Raw genomic sequence first — 17,391 nt, forward strand, 5'->3', positions numbered from 1 at the left:
ATATAATATATATTTTTTATTTTATTATATATATATATACATATATATATAGCCACCACGTTTTATAGTATTTGATTTTCAACATTAGTCAGACCCCAGGCTAATATTTTATATCTATATAATATTTTATATTTTATTTTATGTATATATATACATATAGATATAGCCACCACATCTTATATTATTTGATTTTAATCATTAGCCAGACCCCAGGCTACTATTTTATGTATATAATATATAATGTTTTGTATTTTATTTTATTTTATTTTATTTCTCTCTCTCTCTCTCTCTCTCTCTCTCTATATATATATATATATATATATATATATATATATGTGTATATGTATATATATATATATATATATATATATATATATATATATATATATATACATATATATATATATATATACATAGTAAGCCAATAAGTAGCTGCATTACTGAGCTACAATATTGTAAACTAACGTGAAACTGTGTCTACGCGGCGCCCTGTGTTTTATTTTGAAATACCGGACAGGAAGTGGTGTCCCGCCTCAGTGTCCGTGTCTTTCCGCTGCTCTGAAGTTTGTTCCTTCACTTCTTTCTTTCCTTCTTTCTCATGAAGTGTCTTCATTGATCTGTTGTTTTCACGGAGACATGAGCGGACACACGGGAGGACACACGGTCCCCGCGGACTTCACTGAACACATGTTGGACCTGGACGAGGACGACGACCTGGAGGTGTACAGTAAGGTAAAGAAAAACCGAACCGAACCAGCAAACACACACACACACACACATAAGTAAGAAAACACTAGCTAAAGTTCAGTCTGAGCTGTAAACACAGTCATTGTGTGTGTGTCTGCGTGGATTATTGTTGGTGTGACGTTAGTGTGTGTGTGTGTGTGTGGGTTCCGACTGTTCCGACACATTCCGTCACACACGGACACGGAAAAGTCCTGGATCAGCTGATGAACTGACCTTCGGACCCGCGCTAACACCAAACCCCGTTCACATTCGGTCACATTTAAGGCGTTTCACTGTGATTGTGATGAGCACACACTTACACACACTTTTTTAACTAAATCAGTGTATAGATTAAATCTGTAGGGACTCGTCTTCAATTCGGCTTCAAAGTTATTATCAGTACATGAGGACTTTTACCGACTTTTACCGCTTTAGTTTCATCAAATGAATGAAGTTGAATTAAACATTTCGTTCATAGCGTTGTTATTTATGGAGGACGAGACCTGACATAATAAAATAATACAGAAATAAATAAATGTAGAAATAAGTGTAAGGCATTGATATATTTATTTATGCATAGATTTATTGATGTATGCATTTGTTTATTTATTTAATTATTGATATGTCAGGTCTAGTCCTCCATAGTTGTTATTATGATTATTATAATAGTTATTGTTATTATTTATTTATTCCTATATTTATTTATTGACATGTCAGGTCTCGTCCTCCATAGGTATCTTTATTATCATAATAGTAGTAATTATTGTTATTTATTTATTCCTGTATTTATTTATTTATTTATTGATACGTCAGGTCTCGTCCTCCATAGTTATTAGTGGGATTTGTGAAAATAGGACAAGTTTTTGACGAGAGCGTAAATGACTCACTCTCCTGCACCAAAGCCCATAGAGAAAATCAGTGTTTTTATCCCACTGGAATCTGCTGTAGCAGTACATTAATTATGTGCTAAGCAACGTATTGCAAGACAATCGTATAGCAATACATATAAGAATATTTACTATTTAAATATTGCGTGAATAAATTATTATTATCTTTCAAACTGAAGCAAACAAAGTGTTGTTGAAAAGTACAGGATTTCTCTCTTTATTGCCGTAAACTCGCTCTTCTTCAGCCAGGTCACTTCTGCCCAAGTTTCCCTCATTCATTTGAGCAGCGCCACCGTGAGGAGACTTGAAGTAGTGACACTCGACGAGTGAAACTGTCAGGGACTTTTTAAACTTTAAAGTGCCTTCATTTGTGAATTATTCAAATATTGATATTCGCCCTGGTGACGATATTTTGACCCCCAAAATAATAATGATATTAATAACAACAGAAACTAACCACATTTAGTGGTAACATAATCTAAAAATAAAACAATACAGAGACAATTATTCTCTATTATTAGTCATAGAAACAAGGTTCATGAAGTATTGTCTAAATCATAAGAAGATTACAGAGCATTTTTAAGCTGCAGCCACACAGGCTCCTCCAGTTTGAGTATATGTGATCACTCAGTGCTGCTTTAGTACACTAATACATTTAAGTTTACTTTGTTTTTCAGCCTTTATTAGATGCTGTTTCATACATCATACATAACTTAAACATGAGAAAATATGTTACAGAAGTCTATAGCTGTAGAAGAGGATGGTCACTAATGTGTTGCACCATACATACATACAGTACATCAATAATAATGATAATTAAACTCCAAACTCCAAAGGCCCTTGTTCTGACCGGGTCCCAGACCTGGTTCTTTGTGGTTCTTTGTGGTTCTCAGAGTCAGGCAGAGTGAGACCTCCTTTGCTCCATATGAACAGCCATAATAATCATCATAATCATCATAATCGTCTCTAAATGATCTGTCAGAGTGAGGTCATGTGTTTGTCATCGTTGTGTTGTGTGTTTGAGTCTGTGTGGTGCAGGGCTTTGAGTCTTCTGCTGACATCAGCACTTCAACTAACAGGAAACAGGCCTGCAGGCAACACACACACACACACACACACACACACATACTCACACACACACACACACACACACTGTAGGCCTCTGCTGTTTGCCTAAACTGCACTATTCGAATGTGTCAACATGAAATAATGTGTACTTAGTGTATTTCTGTTTTAAGGACAGAGAGTGTTTATTTTAGTAAAGGTTTGTGAGCATTAGATGAGTGTTAAGTGTTGTTAACACTGTATATTGATATTATAGATCTATTATGGTGAGACCAGATGGATTACTTTAAAAAAATACATGGAATCAACAGAAGTATAGGTACAAAAACAGTCATTTTAAGTCTAATTGTTTGTGTTATAGCAGAAATTGACCATTCTTGTATAAATGAATCTGAATTCTCGTTAGGATGAGCTCAAATCAGGCAGAAAAAAGCAGATTATAACTTATAAATAAATAAATAACTGTTGCTTTTCTGTCCTGTGCTGACATTGTTGCTGTGTAACTGTGTGAAAGGCTGCTTCACCTTCACATTGTTGTGTTTGTTGTTGCTGCATCAGCACACACACACACACACACACACCCCACACACACACGGTGACCTCAGCGAACATGTCAGGACAATAATCCCAGTCAATCTCACAGATTATTTGGAAGCCAGACGAGGAAAATAATTCTCTAAAATGAAGTTAAGACTGGTGTTTAAGTTTAGTTTAAATGCACAGTTGCCTTTTTATCATTTCCCATATAATGATGTATATAATGACCAGGGAGGTGAGTTATGTCACTGATGTTTACCAACAGAATATTCATAAATGAAATACTGGATGCACTGCTTTCGATTCACAGACATTGAGTACAAAATCCCCTGTTGTGGCCCAAAAAGAAACAGTTTTTTGTCTTTTTTGATTGTATTATTGCATATTTTCTTTGAATACTTTGACATTTTAATATTTTCTGCTGCTTTTTTTCCTTTGGGGATCAGAGTGAGGGGCTTTAGTTCATCATCGTTGGCAGAATCATGCTTCAAAATGTTGTTATTCCACTGTTGGTAGACTTCTAATATATAATGTAGCTGCATGTTGACATGTTAATGTATAGACATCGTTATGTTTGACACCGATGGTTCCAGAGAGGCTCGTCTTCACTACAACTCAACAATTCCTCTCTCTGTGAGCCATAATGTGTGACGTGGTTTACAAACATCACTAACCTGTGTTCCTACTTCCTAATAAAGAATGTAAACATTATTGAGAGGGAGCACAGAGGTTTGCTTTAACACTGATGTCGTTGAATTGGTGCAGAAAACCTCCAATCTGGATGGAGATGGGAACCTTGTGCCTAACTCTCCCAGCTCCCTGGTCAACCAGTACAGACTGGAGGAGGAGGAGGAGGAGGAGCAGCAGGAGCAGGAGGAGCAGGAGGAGCAGGAGGATGATGCTCACACCAAAGACCTCTTCATCACCGTGGACAACCCAGAGAGCCAAGTCACTGCCATCGAGACCTTCATCATGTACAGAGTCCTGACCAAGGTGAGAAGCTCGTCCATGTGTCTGAGTCACACCTCCATCACCACACAGGCTCAAAACAGCACTTCATCAACTTTGTTTAAGGCAGACATTAAAGTGTTATTTCAGTGTTTCTTTGTGGCTACAATCTCAAACCTCCTTAAATGAGCTGAAGTTTAATGTTTGAACTATGTTTTTACGCCTTTATCAACTGGAAACTGAAGATTCCCGGCGCAGTAGATCCATTTTACGTCATGCAGGACTTGTTGATCCACTTCTGCCTCCATCACTAAAGGCCACATTATACTTCTCTGACTGCGTCACCACAGAGACCCCTAGAGCCTTCATAGGTCTCCGTCACGGTGCCGGATGCGCACTGCAATTTCCCGCCTGATCAGTAGGGGTCGCTACGCTAAGGTTGTTGTGCTTCTGGCTACAGTGAGAGAGAAAGACTGTTGTTGTTGCAGCTGAATAACATTGAAACAAATATTTTACGCAGATAAGATTTAAGATAATTTGAGGCAAGAAATTAACCATTTATAGTCTAAACATGTGCTGTGTATGTTAAGATATGACGTATTTATAGTTTGGCAGCGACGTTGTCGGCGGTGATCAGCTCCGCCTCTGTGGCCGTCACAGAGCAGCGTTATCTCGGCCTGTCCTGAGGACCAATCACAGCCCTCGCCGTCTCCGTTGTCACTTGACGGAGTGACGGACACTTAAAAAATATTTAGTGCAGTCGGAGACGACGCAGAGGGGTCTCCGTAACCGACGTAGAGCACTTTACTCCCGAGTATAAATTGAGCTTAAGTTCAAATATGTTAATATGTGACTTCAATTTATTCCGATTTGCCTCAGTGACACAAAGTCACCAAACGAGCAGAGCCTGTGAGCTGAAACAACAAAGATATTCTTCAGATGCAGGGGTAGATTTCAGCAGCTCAGCCTCTTGTGATGTTGTCTTTAACCTTCTTAAATCTCTCATCTCCAGACCACACGGAGTGAGTTTGACTCCAGTGAGTATGAGGTTCGCCGACGTTACCAGGACTTTGTTTGGCTCAGGAGCAAACTGGAAGAAAACCACCCCACGCTCATCGTCCACGTATGTATTTTGTATTTGTCCAACACATCATGTGCTGTGGACCAACTCGTTCACCACAGTCTCACACACACACACACACACACACTTAATATGAGGCTCTGCCAATTTTCCAGAGCGCTCACTCAGTGGAATTGTAGACTTTCTCTTCTCCCGTCCAGGATTTCTTTGGTTTCCGATGACACCGCAGCATCATCACTTTTGGTTTTGTTCTTCTTTGCTCAGCCGTTACCAGAGAAGTTTGTGATGAAGAGCATGGTGGAGCGCTTCAACGACGACTTCATCCACACCAGGAGGAACGCTCTGGACCGCTTCCTCAAAAAGATCTCAGAACATCCCATCCTGTCCTTCAGCGAGCACCTGCAGGTCTTCCTCACTGAACCTGTACGTACCTGGAGAAGATGACGTGGTCCAGTAGAACAGTCTTTTTATCTCTCTTTTTTTTTTTTTCAACATTACAAATCAAACGTATTTAAATGTCTAGTCAAAGTGCTGGTTTGAACAGTTGTGGTCTGACCTGGTGCAGGAGCTGACGTCTCACAAGAAGCAGGGTCCAGGTTTCCTGAGTCGTATGGGGGACACGGTGAGGGGCTTGGCCAACTCTGTGAGAGGCGTAAAGAGTCGCCCGGACGAGTTCACTCAGATGCAGGAGTACGTGGACGACTTCAGCACCAAGATGTCCTCTCTGGACAAGATCACGCAGAGGATCGCCAGGGAACAGAGAGGTAGCGACGGTGTCGGCGCGGCTCTGTCTGTGGACGCTGAGCTTCAGTTATTAACTCGGCGTTTACTTTCAGAGTACCTGGATGAGCTGAAGCAGTACAGCCCCACATACACTCAGTGGGCGGGGTCAGAGGGCGATCTGACCGAGCCCCTGAAGGGCGTGGCCAGCTGTGTGGAGCACTGTGGTAAAGAGGCGGAGGAGCAGACCCAGCATCTGTCTGAAGTCCTGGTCCCTGTTCTCCACGAGTACGTCCTCTGTGCTGACACTCTCAGGGTGAGGTTTCTCTTTGTGACCGTGAAAACACATGTGGTTTCAACAGACTCTTTAATCTGTCCTGAGGAGGAGGGAAACATTTGACTCTTTTATTTAATTTACATATTAATGAGATTAAAATGTCCTTCTGTGTCTCAGGGTGTGATGAGACGTCGAGACAACATTCAGGCTGAGTTTGAAGCTAAGAACGAGGCTTTGGTGACGAGGAAAACTGACCAGGAATCAGTGAGTATATCATTCTGTTTACCCATCATCCCTCTCTTCTTCCCTCCCTCTCTTCTTCCTCCCTCTTCTTTCTCCCTCTCTTACTCTCATATTCCTCCCGGTTCTTCCTCCTTCTCTTCCTCCCTCTGACTCTCTTCTTCATCCCTCTCTTCCTCTCTCTCTTCTTCCCTCTCTTCCTCCCTCCCTCTCCTCTCCCTCTCCTCTCTTCTTCCCTCCCACTCTTCTCCCCTCCCTCTCTTCTTCTTCCTTCCCGGTCCTCTTCCTCCCTCTTCCGCTCCTCTCCCTCTCTTCTTCCCTCCCTCTCCCCCTCCTCTTCCTCCCTCTTCCTCTCCTCTCCCTCTCTTCCTCCCTCTCTTCTTCCCTCCCTCTCTTATTCCTCTCCTCTTCCCTCTCTTCCTCCCCTTCCTCTTCCTCTTCTCTCCATCTCTTCTTCCCTCTCCTCTTCCTCTTCCTCTCTTCTTCTTCCCTCCCTCTCCCCCTCCTCTCCCTCTCTTCCTCCCCCTCATCTTCCTCTCCTCTCTTCCTCCCTCTCCTCTCCCCCTCTTCCTCTCCTCTCCCTCTCTTCCTCCCTCTTTTCCTCTCCTCTCCCTCTTCCTCCCTCCCTCTCCCTCATTTTTCCTATAGATTAGGTGTAATAATAAAGTCAAAGATGAAGTGATGCCTTCTCCTCCTCTCATATTGGGGATGAGGATTATCTAAAGACCCAGGCTCGTCAATCCTCAGCTCAGTGGGAGTAAGAGCTGTCGATATAATTTACTCTGTAATCCCTGCAGCTAATAATGGACTAATGAAAAATCCCACGTCCCTTTTAGAAGACGACTGGCTTCAAAATGTCAGCAGACAAAATTGGAGATGGGAAACGAGGCGAAGAAAGGACAGAGATATTTTTAATGCAGCGTTATACTATTATATTGTGTACCAGGGCTGCAATTTAAAATAATATCCAAAGACATAAATAAAGCAGGTATTCTCTGAAAATGAAAAGTGAAATGAGTGTATTTTTACATCAAATACTGTAGCTTCATATCCACTTAAAGCTCAAATACAGGGATATCTGCAGTCCTGCTCTCTGTCTCCCTCTTTCTCTAACAGTGGTACTGCAGCCTCCTCTTCTTCTTCTCCACTTCATTTCCTCGTCTTTAGGAACGTTAGACAAAGTTTTCGTCTGTGAGTTTTTGCATCCAGGTAAAACTGTACACAAATCCTTGGACGTTCACAGTGTGTTTTCCCTGTGTCTCTGACTCACATGTAAATATATAGAACAATAGATGCCTCTGTACAGTCTCTGCAAACACACACGTACATGTTTGCATACAGTGAGGAGGAAGTGAGAGCTCATCGCAAATATATTTTAATATGAGGTGTTCCGATCTTTCAGGACTGATGAGAACTCCAGGTCTGAGCACAAAGTCTGACCAGACCTGACAATTGAATCTGTCAGGAAAACACCAGAGTCAGGGTCAGAAAAATCACTTCATTAATTCATGAAATAATATCAATGAATTAATGGAAATTATTTGATTCATTCATTAAATAAATAAATACAATGCCACATTTCAGATGAAAGCTATGGCACTGAATTAAGAGCAAAGAAATGATATGTCACAAATGTCAGGTCATTGCATATATGAGTTATAACATTATTAAAAAGGTAAACTTTACAGAGAATAGAAGAAAATAAAATCCCCTTTGTGCTAAGAACATTTATTTGACCTTTGAAAAAAGAAAAGACTGTGATGTGAGTCAAAGTGAATGTTATTGCACGTCACAGCCAGCAGGATGCAGTGTTGTGTCATCAAACTCTATATTCCACTATTATTAAGAGCAGCTATTCCACAGAATGCTGCTGCATCCCAGAATACACTCTGAAAATCACAGTGAAGTATGATGGAGTACAGGAAGTCCATATATGGTTCATAGAAAAGACGCCTGAAGTCAAACTGTCATTTTAACCCCTGAAGGCGTTCATTATTTCACAAAGTTACCTGGTGTCCACAAATAATCTCAGAGAGGAACAAACTTTTATTCATGACAGATTAGGATTAATCTGTGCTACTATATATCTATATATATAGATATAGATATATATATATCTATATATATATAGATATATATATATATCTATATATATAGATATATCTATATATATATAGATATATATAGATATATCTATATATATATAGATATATATATATGACGATCAAACTAATCATTAGTTGCAGCCCTGTGTTCATCCAGAGTTTGAGTTTGCTCTGAGTCTCTGCTGATAAAAAATCCATAAACCGTTAATCTGTGCAGTGAGCAGGACTTTTTTTTTAATTTATTGTTTATTGTGTGTGTGTGTGTGTGTGTGTGTCTGTCTGTCTGTCTGTCTGTCTGTCTGTCTGTCTGTCTGTCTGTCTGTGTGTGTGTGTGTGTACGTAACTTTATATTCACACACAGTGATTTACTCTGAGCTGATGACAGCTTTACTCTTCTGTCACACACACACACACACACACACACACACACACGGCATCACAATGTAATTCAGCTGTAGCCTTGACAAGGTGTCTGGATCAATATCACTGCAGTAACGAGCACCTCAGAGTGTGTGTGTGTGTGTGTGTGTGTGATCCACAGGAAGTGAGGACACTTTATAAAGCTTATATTTTCAGGGACCTGATTAAGGTTAGAATCAGGTTTATTATGTTAGGCTAAGGTAAAGAGTTAGGCTTAGACATTATAGTTGTGATAGTTCAGGTTATACTGAGGGGCTTTTATTTGTTACCTTTTTAGGACATTTTTCTGTCATAAACACTGATCTTGTCAGGACCAGTCGTCCTCATGGAGACCCAGACTGGGTCCTAATCATTTCTGAGGAACTGCTTCAGTTAATGCTTAGTGCAGTGTCCTTACACACATCACATCACTCTGACTGTGTTTGTCTGTTAAATGTACACCAAAGATTTGGTCTAAAGCTAATTTATCCTCCTGTGTCTCCTCGTAATGTTCTGTTGTACTTGTTTTAATCAAAGCTTTGATATCATGTGATCATGAATGACTTGTTTCAGGTCTTCAAACACTGCTGCTATCACTAATAAATGTCTGTCTGTTCCCAAAAGCCAGATCGAAAGAACATTTTTGAATAATAAAAATGATGAGTCTTGTTGTGTGTGTGTTTGATTGACAGCTGCAGGAGGAGGTGGACGCTCTGGCCGACCGCGTGGAGCTGGCTAACAACGCGCTAAAAGGAGACTGGTCGCGCTGGAAAGGCAGCATGAGAACTGACGTCAGATCAGCGCTGATCTCCACCGCTGAGAAGAACGTGGAACACTATGAGAAGGTGAGGTTACGTATGAAAAGGTGAGGTCACATATGAGAAGGTGAGGTTACGTACGAGAAGGTGAGGTCACGTACGAGAAGGTGAGGTTACGTACGAGAAGGTGAGGTCATGTACGAGGTTGAGGTCGCGTACGAGAAGGTGAGGTCACGTACGAGAAGGGGAGGTCGCGTACGAGAAGGGGAGGTCACGTAAGAGAAGGGGAGGTCACGTAAGAGAAGGCGAGGTCGCGAACGAGAAGGCAAGGGCGCGTAAGAGAAGGCGAGGTCGCGTACGAGAAGGTGAGGTCACGTAAGAGAAGGCGAGGTCGCGTACGAGAAGGTGAGGTCGCGTACGAGAAGGCAAGGGCGCGTAAGAGAAGGCGAGGTCGCGTACGAGAAGGTGAGGTCACGTAAGAGAAGGTGAGGTCACGTACGAGAAGGCAAGGGCGCGTACGAGAAGGCAAGGGCGCGTACGAGAAGGTGTGAGGTCACGTACGAGAAGGTGTGAGGTCACGTACGAGAAGGTGAGGTCACGTAAGAGAAGGCGAGGTCGCGTACGAGAAGGCAAGGGCGCGTACGAGAAGGCGAGGTCACATAAGAGAAGGCGAGGTCGCGTACAAGAAGGTGAGGTCGCGTACGAGAAGGTGTGAGGTCACGTACGAGAAGGTGTGAGGTCACGTACGAGAAGGTGAGGTCACGTACGAGAAGGTGAGGTCACGTACGAGAAGGTGAGGTCACATACGAGAAGGTGAGGTCACGTACGAGAAGGTGAGGTCACGTACGAGAAGGTGTGAGGTCACGTACGAGAAGGCGAGGTCGCGTACGAGAAGGTGAGGTCACGTACGAGAAGGTGAGGTCGCGTACGAGAAGGTGTGAGGTCACGTACGAGAAGGTGAGGTCACGTATGAGAAGGCGAGGTCACGTATGAGAAGGTGTGAGGTCACGTATGAGAAGGCGAGGTCGCGTACGAGAAGGCGAGGTCGCGTACGAGAAGGTGAGGTCACGTACGAGAAGGTGTGAGGTCACGTATGAGAAGGCGAGGTCGCGTACGAGAAGGTGAGGTCACGTATGAGAAGGTGTGAGGTCACGTATGAAGGCGAGGTCACGTACGAGAAGGTGAGGTCACGTACGAGAAGGCGAGGTCGCGTACGAGAAGGTGAGGTCACGTATGAGAAGGTGTGAGGTCACGTATGAAGGTGAGGTCACGTACGAAAAGGTGAGGTCACGTACGAGAAGGCGAGGTCGCGTACGAGAAGGCGAGGTCACGTGCCGAGAAAACAAGAGAAAAATCATGTTTTGGCATGTGGCGCCACCTACCGCCGTCTACCAGTCATTGCAGTCAGTAGAGTCTCAGCTACCGAGCAACCACGGGTTGAACAGTTCCGTCAGAAAACCAAACCTAAAAGACCTCTGTATTTTGAATTTGAATGTAGTAACTGTTTTTGGCCACATTCTTACATATGGCGCCTTTAACGAGCAAAACACTGCTAATACCGCAGTCTTTTTAGGGCTGAAAAAGGTGCAAAAAACAGATATTATTATTATTGTTAATAGGGTTATTAATATTCATAATAAATTATATGTGTGCATATATATATATATATATATATATATTATATCCTCATCAAAACACTCTCAAATGACAATAAAAACATCACCATAGTGAAGGTCAGAGTCCATACGTTCCACAAACAAGTCTTTTTATTCAATGGGAAACAATGTAACTAGAGAGAGGAAACTGGAAACAATAGAGTGAGCTGGTTCTTCTCCAGATTAACGAGCAGCCAGAGCTCAGCAGGGATTTAGATGTTGAGAGAAGAAGAATGGAGCTGGAAGGAGAGAGAGAAAGAGACAATGGAGTTGTTACGGTGACATTCGTTGAGTTTAGTTAGAGTGATGATGAAGTGGATGAAGTGTTTCTGTTAGCTTCTGCAGCTGTACCAGCAGAGGGCAGCAGTGATGTCTGTCTGTGCTCGCACACACACACACACAGTGATGAGTCATTTTTAAACATCTGCTACAGCAGCTCCAGTCTGTGAAGATAAAGAGCTCAGCTGTCACTGGTTCATGGTCATTACCGACCGCTCAGTGTTGAAACTGAAGATCTCTCTCTTCCTGCTTTGCAAACATGAAGGATGATGATTTGCACCAAAGCAAACTGTAATGAAGTGGATTCATCTCACTGCTGTGTTTGCTTTGAATATGGAGTTTGTTTCCCCACTTTTCCCTGTAAGAACTTAACGTTCACTTAACCCTGACCTCGCCCTCGTCCAGCCTCCGTCTTTCCTGACTCCACATCAGTGGCTGCAGCTGCATGATGACACTGGGCTGACCTGGCAGCCGCGTTAATGCTCGGTGTGTGTGTGTGTGTGTTCGAGTGTCGCTGCAGCTGAAATTCAGACGTTATATAACTGTAAAAACGCCTCGATACATATTCATCAAGTGTATTTTGAGTCTGTGGGCTGATCAGTGCAGCAACAGGGTTTTTCTGAAGAGGACGCAGTCGTTGTTCACTGAGCTCTGCTCGTTGTGTAGTTGATGCTGACGATGACACATCTGAAAGAAATGGTGTGTGTGTGTGTGTGTGTGTGCGTGTGCGTGCGTGTGCGTGTGTGTGTGTGTCTCTGTCTCTGTGTGTGTATTCTCTCTCTCTCTCTCTGCTGCAGCTCTTACACAAACACTCATCAGCCTGCACAGGCGAGCATGACTCAATATAGCAAGTGAATGTGTGTGTGCGTGCTCTTGTCATAGGTTACTGATGGAGACCAGACTCACTTATTTGATTCATGTACGTCCACCTCCACAGTTTTATCACTGATGGACTCATGATTTGAGGGAAGGTGAAGTCAGATCTGATGTCATTTGATCACAGCAGGAGCATCTTAATGTCAGGTGTGATCAGATCACAGAGAATGGAGACTTGTTGTGAACTACACTACCGTTCAAAAGTTTGGGCTCACTTAGAAATGTCCTTATTTTTGAAGGAAAAACACTTGTTTTATTAAATAAATCATAAATACTCTCTATACACTGGTAAACGACTGTTTTTTAATGGAATATGTACATAGGTGTATAGAGGCCCATTTCCAGTGTTCTAATGGTACACTGTGTTTGCTAAAGGCGTTAGAAGACTATTGGATGATTAGAAAACCCTTGAGCAATGATGCTAGCACAGCTGAAAATAGTTTTATTTGGAATAAAAATAATTATTCCTAATCTTGTCAATGTCTTGATTATATATTCTACTCATTTTACAACTCTTTTGATGAATAAAATCTGACTTTTAATGGAAAACACAAACAAAATGTGTATAGATGAGGCCAAACATTTGAACGGTAGTGTACATGAACTACACGTGTGTGCTTGTACCACCACAGACCCTGTAGTGTTAATGTTGCTAATGCTAATGGGGTTTTAGACCATGTGTAAAAGTACTGTTTTCCAATTGTCAGGGTATGAATCTACGTACAGAGTAACTTTGTACAGTTTACTGCTTGTTTTGTGGTTCAGGAACGACCTGAAGGTGTTTGAGGCTAAGTGTAGCACGGTGGAACAAGATGATTATTGAATTGTTGTTGACAAACTAACCTGCTTGTGTTTGACAGTGTGTTAATGGTTTTGACCTGACTGCTCCATGGTAAACACTCTGCTGTCCTGCTGAGTCTGTGTGGTAACACACTGACTGATAATCACTCAGCTTTAAAAGGAAAAATCAATCCTTACCTGATTGCAGATTAAACTCTGAGCGAGTTGTTAATGCAGAGTCTTGTGAGAGACACAAGTTTGTCTTCACACACAGAGAAAACATCTTGTCTGGAGAGAGTGAGTGATTTATAATTTAGATGATTGGAAGGATGTGTGGTGTGTACTGCAGAGACACTACATCAGCTGCTCACTTCTTTTGTTCACACTGTACTCTTTAATATTCATTAAGCTGCTGTGACCTCTACAATAACTGCTGTGACAGAAGAACAACTTACACTGAGACATGTGACAAAACAACATAACACATCTGTGCTTTCACTCACATTTGAGCTTTTATTTTATTTATTTATATATATATGTATATATGTATGTATATATATATGTATGTTTGTATATATATGTGTATATATGTATGTATATATATATATGTATGTTTGTATATATATGTGTATATATGTATGTATATATATATGTATGTTTGTATATATGTGTATATATGTATGTATATATATATGTATGTTTGTATATATATGTGTGTGTGTATATATATATGTATATATATATGTATATATGTGTGTATATATATATATATATATATGTATGTTTGTATATATATATATGTATGTATATGTATATATATGTGTGTATATATATATTTATATATGTATACATATCTAAATTATGTATATATTTATATATATATACATATATATGTATATATATATACATATATGTGTGTATATATATATGTGTGTGTGTGTGTGTATGTATATGTGTGTATATATATATATACCTGTGTGTGTGTGTATATGTATGTATATACATATGTATATATATATGTATGTATATATGTACATATATATTATATTATTATTATAATAATAAATGAAATACATTTTTTATAAAATAATATATATAATACAATATATATATATATTGTATTATATATAAACTCTTTTTCAGCGGCGTAAATGTTTTACAAAGTGATAAATGCTTCTTTTGTTAGGAAACTGACGTCTGTTTTTTCCGTTGTGTTTTGTTGGTTTTAAGTGAGGGCATCTGTGCTTCTCTAACTCTGGTGAGCCAGCAGGGGGCGCTCACAGGTAGGGCAGCTCGGCACCTCATTAAACCCACTGAAGTAAATCAGTTTGACCTTAACGACTCATTTGGTCGAGCCCTCGTGTTCAATACGACTCGAGTGCAAATAGTGTAATGTTTTGTGTACATTACACAGAACAAACAATAAGTGCTTTATTTCACCGCTGAGAGCGAACGCTGCTGATTAGAGCTGGGATTGTTGTGGTCACTGTGGACTCTTTGTGGAGACTTCTCTCTGCTGCTGTGATCATGTCATTCAGAGCTGTTAGAGATGAGCGCAGTCACTGAGGTGCTATATGTGCTTGTGATTCAGATGAAGATGTGGACGATTGTAGATTATTGTAGCCACAGGGAAAATCTGTGAAAGATTTATTACAGCGCTGCACAGAGAGGGAGGAGGAGGAGGGAGGAGGGAGGAGGAGGTGACCTGAGAGGATCTAATAAGGCACCTGCACCTGGGAGGGTTTTACACTGCTGTGGGAGGTGGAGGAGGAGGTGAAGGAGAAAGGAGAAGACTCTAAGATACAATGAGTTAGATGAAGAAATTAAACTGGAAGTCAAACACTTTGAATATAGAAATGAGAGAAGAACTCTGAAGATGTGCTTCTGTGATGAAATGTGATTTAAATTTGAATTAATTTAGTCATTTGCGTTGTGGTCCTGATCCTCTTCAGTGGGATGGATGGATGGAGAGATAGATGGATAGACAGACAGACAGACAGACAGACAGACAGACAGACAGACAGACAGACAGACAGACAGACAGACAGACAGACAGACAGACAGACAGATAGATAGATAGATAGATAGATAGATAGATAGATAGATAGATAGATAGATAGATAGATAGATAGATAGATAGATAGATAGATAGATAGATGGATACGTACATAGATGGATAGATAGATAGATGGATAGACAGACAGACAGACAGACAGACAGACAGACAGACAGACAGACAGACAGATAGATAGATAGATAGATAGATAGATAGATAGATAGATAGATAGATAGATAGATAGATACATACATAGATACATAGATAGATAGATACATACATAGATACATAGATAGATGAATACATACATACATACATAAATACATAGTTAGATAGATAGATAGAGTACATACATAGATAGAGTACATACAGTACATACTTTATTGATCCCCCATGGTGGAAACAAACTATCAATATGGCCATATATGGTCATGGTTGTTATGGATCCACTGGCACCAAATGTATATATTTTCATCCATGAAACATGATTGTGTGATTCACTGCATGGACGCTCTCTCTCCTCTCTGAAAACATGTCTGCTGGTGGAGGTCAACAGGTGAACTACATTCACACTGCATTCATCCAAACACTCACCTACATGACTGTCATTCACGTTGGTGTTGCTTGTAAAACACTCACTGTCATTTTACAGGAGGTGTTTAGCTTGGTTTGTGTGTGTGTGTGTGTGTGTGTGTGTGTGTGTGTTGTATTTTGAAGAGCCTCAGTAGATGTGGTTTTCCTGTAATTATAGACCAACCACATGAAAACAGAGGCTTCTTCCAAACTCACAGTGGTCCTGAACTACAGAAGCACAGTCAGCATGTTGGTAATGATGTTAAAAAAAGGTCCCAATGAACTTTTGTAAAGTGAAAGTTTGTACAGAACATTTTAAAATGTTGAAAAAAGCTGCAGTGCAGATTTTTTCAGAGATTTTTTGTTGTTGATGTTGTTGTTGTTGTTCTGCCTCTGTTTGTTCTTCATGAACATCATCGTTCAGAAATCATTACACAGTCTTTCCTGTTTTAAAAACCTCTTCTTACCAAAGTCCATAGAGAAAATGACTGATTGTTGTTGTCCTTTATTGAGTTTTATCATTTACCAAACAAGGCAGCAGTGGAGCATCACTTCCTGTGCCCTTGCTATTTAAAACAGCACATGTTCTCATGGACTTTGGTGCAGGAGGCTGAGCAGTGAACAGACTTTAGCTTCCAGCAGTGAACTTATTCTAAAGATATTAAACATAACATATATATATTTAGCCCTCTGTGTCTCACGTTCAGTGAAGCACAGAGCGCTAACACGTGCACACAGGTTGACGTTAGCCTCCTGTAATTTAAACTGATGATGGTCTTTGTTCTCTTCCAGTGTCTGGCTGTGTGGGAGTCCTTCCTCCTCTCTCAGAGACAGGAACCGAGCGAGCAGAAAGATGGGGACAATGTTTCCTGAAGTGCACAAAGATTAAAGCATAGAGATGAGATAAACCTGCACCGTCTGCTCTCTGTGCACCTGGACCCTGAAATATACAGTAGACCTTCAACCTTTGTCCACTTCTGCAAACACAAAAACAAACTTTCACTCCCTAACTCTATCTGTTTCCCTCTCTCTTCTTCTTCTTCTTCTTCTTCTTCTTCTATGTGACCAAAGATTACATTCCAGCCTTAAATTGACTTTTCTTTTTTAAAGCACTTTCTTCTGAATAACCAAACATATTTGTGTTTACATCAGCATCGTGCACATGGCCAAAAATGACAAGAAGTTAAAAGTTACAGCAGTTCTTCCTACGCATTTCTTCAAAGTAATGAAGTGGAAATCCACAAAATTAATAGAGAGAGTCATTCTGCACACACAGCAATTAGTGAGAGTGAATTTCACCTCTGCATTTAAAGCTATCTTTATTACACAAGCCAGGCTCAGAGCAGAGGACACCACCTATCTGTGCCCGGGGAGCTGTTGGCCAAGGGGGAAAGGAATTGGGCTCCTCATGGGCCATAGTTCCTCAGAT

General features: G+C 40.8%; 1 protein-coding gene across 1 annotated transcript; it reads left to right on the forward strand.

Annotated features, from left to right (window-relative positions):
- The first annotated feature begins 613 nt into the window (after positions 1-613).
- Positions 614-16,861, forward strand: snx7 (sorting nexin 7). Its single transcript, XM_083901634.1, has 9 exons — positions 614-732; positions 3,981-4,208; positions 5,176-5,286; positions 5,509-5,667; positions 5,810-6,008; positions 6,081-6,280; positions 6,419-6,505; positions 9,678-9,830; positions 16,755-16,861. The coding sequence occupies exons 1-9, from the start codon at positions 637-639 to the stop codon at positions 16,833-16,835; spliced, it is 1,314 nt and encodes a 437-aa protein (XP_083757760.1). The 5' UTR covers positions 614-636; the 3' UTR covers positions 16,836-16,861.
- The last annotated feature ends 530 nt before the right edge of the window (positions 16,862-17,391 follow it).

Source organism: Microchirus variegatus (assembly GCF_963457635.1).
Source record: "Microchirus variegatus genome assembly, chromosome: 15".
Taxonomy (NCBI): Eukaryota; Metazoa; Chordata; class Actinopteri; order Pleuronectiformes; family Soleidae; genus Microchirus; species Microchirus variegatus.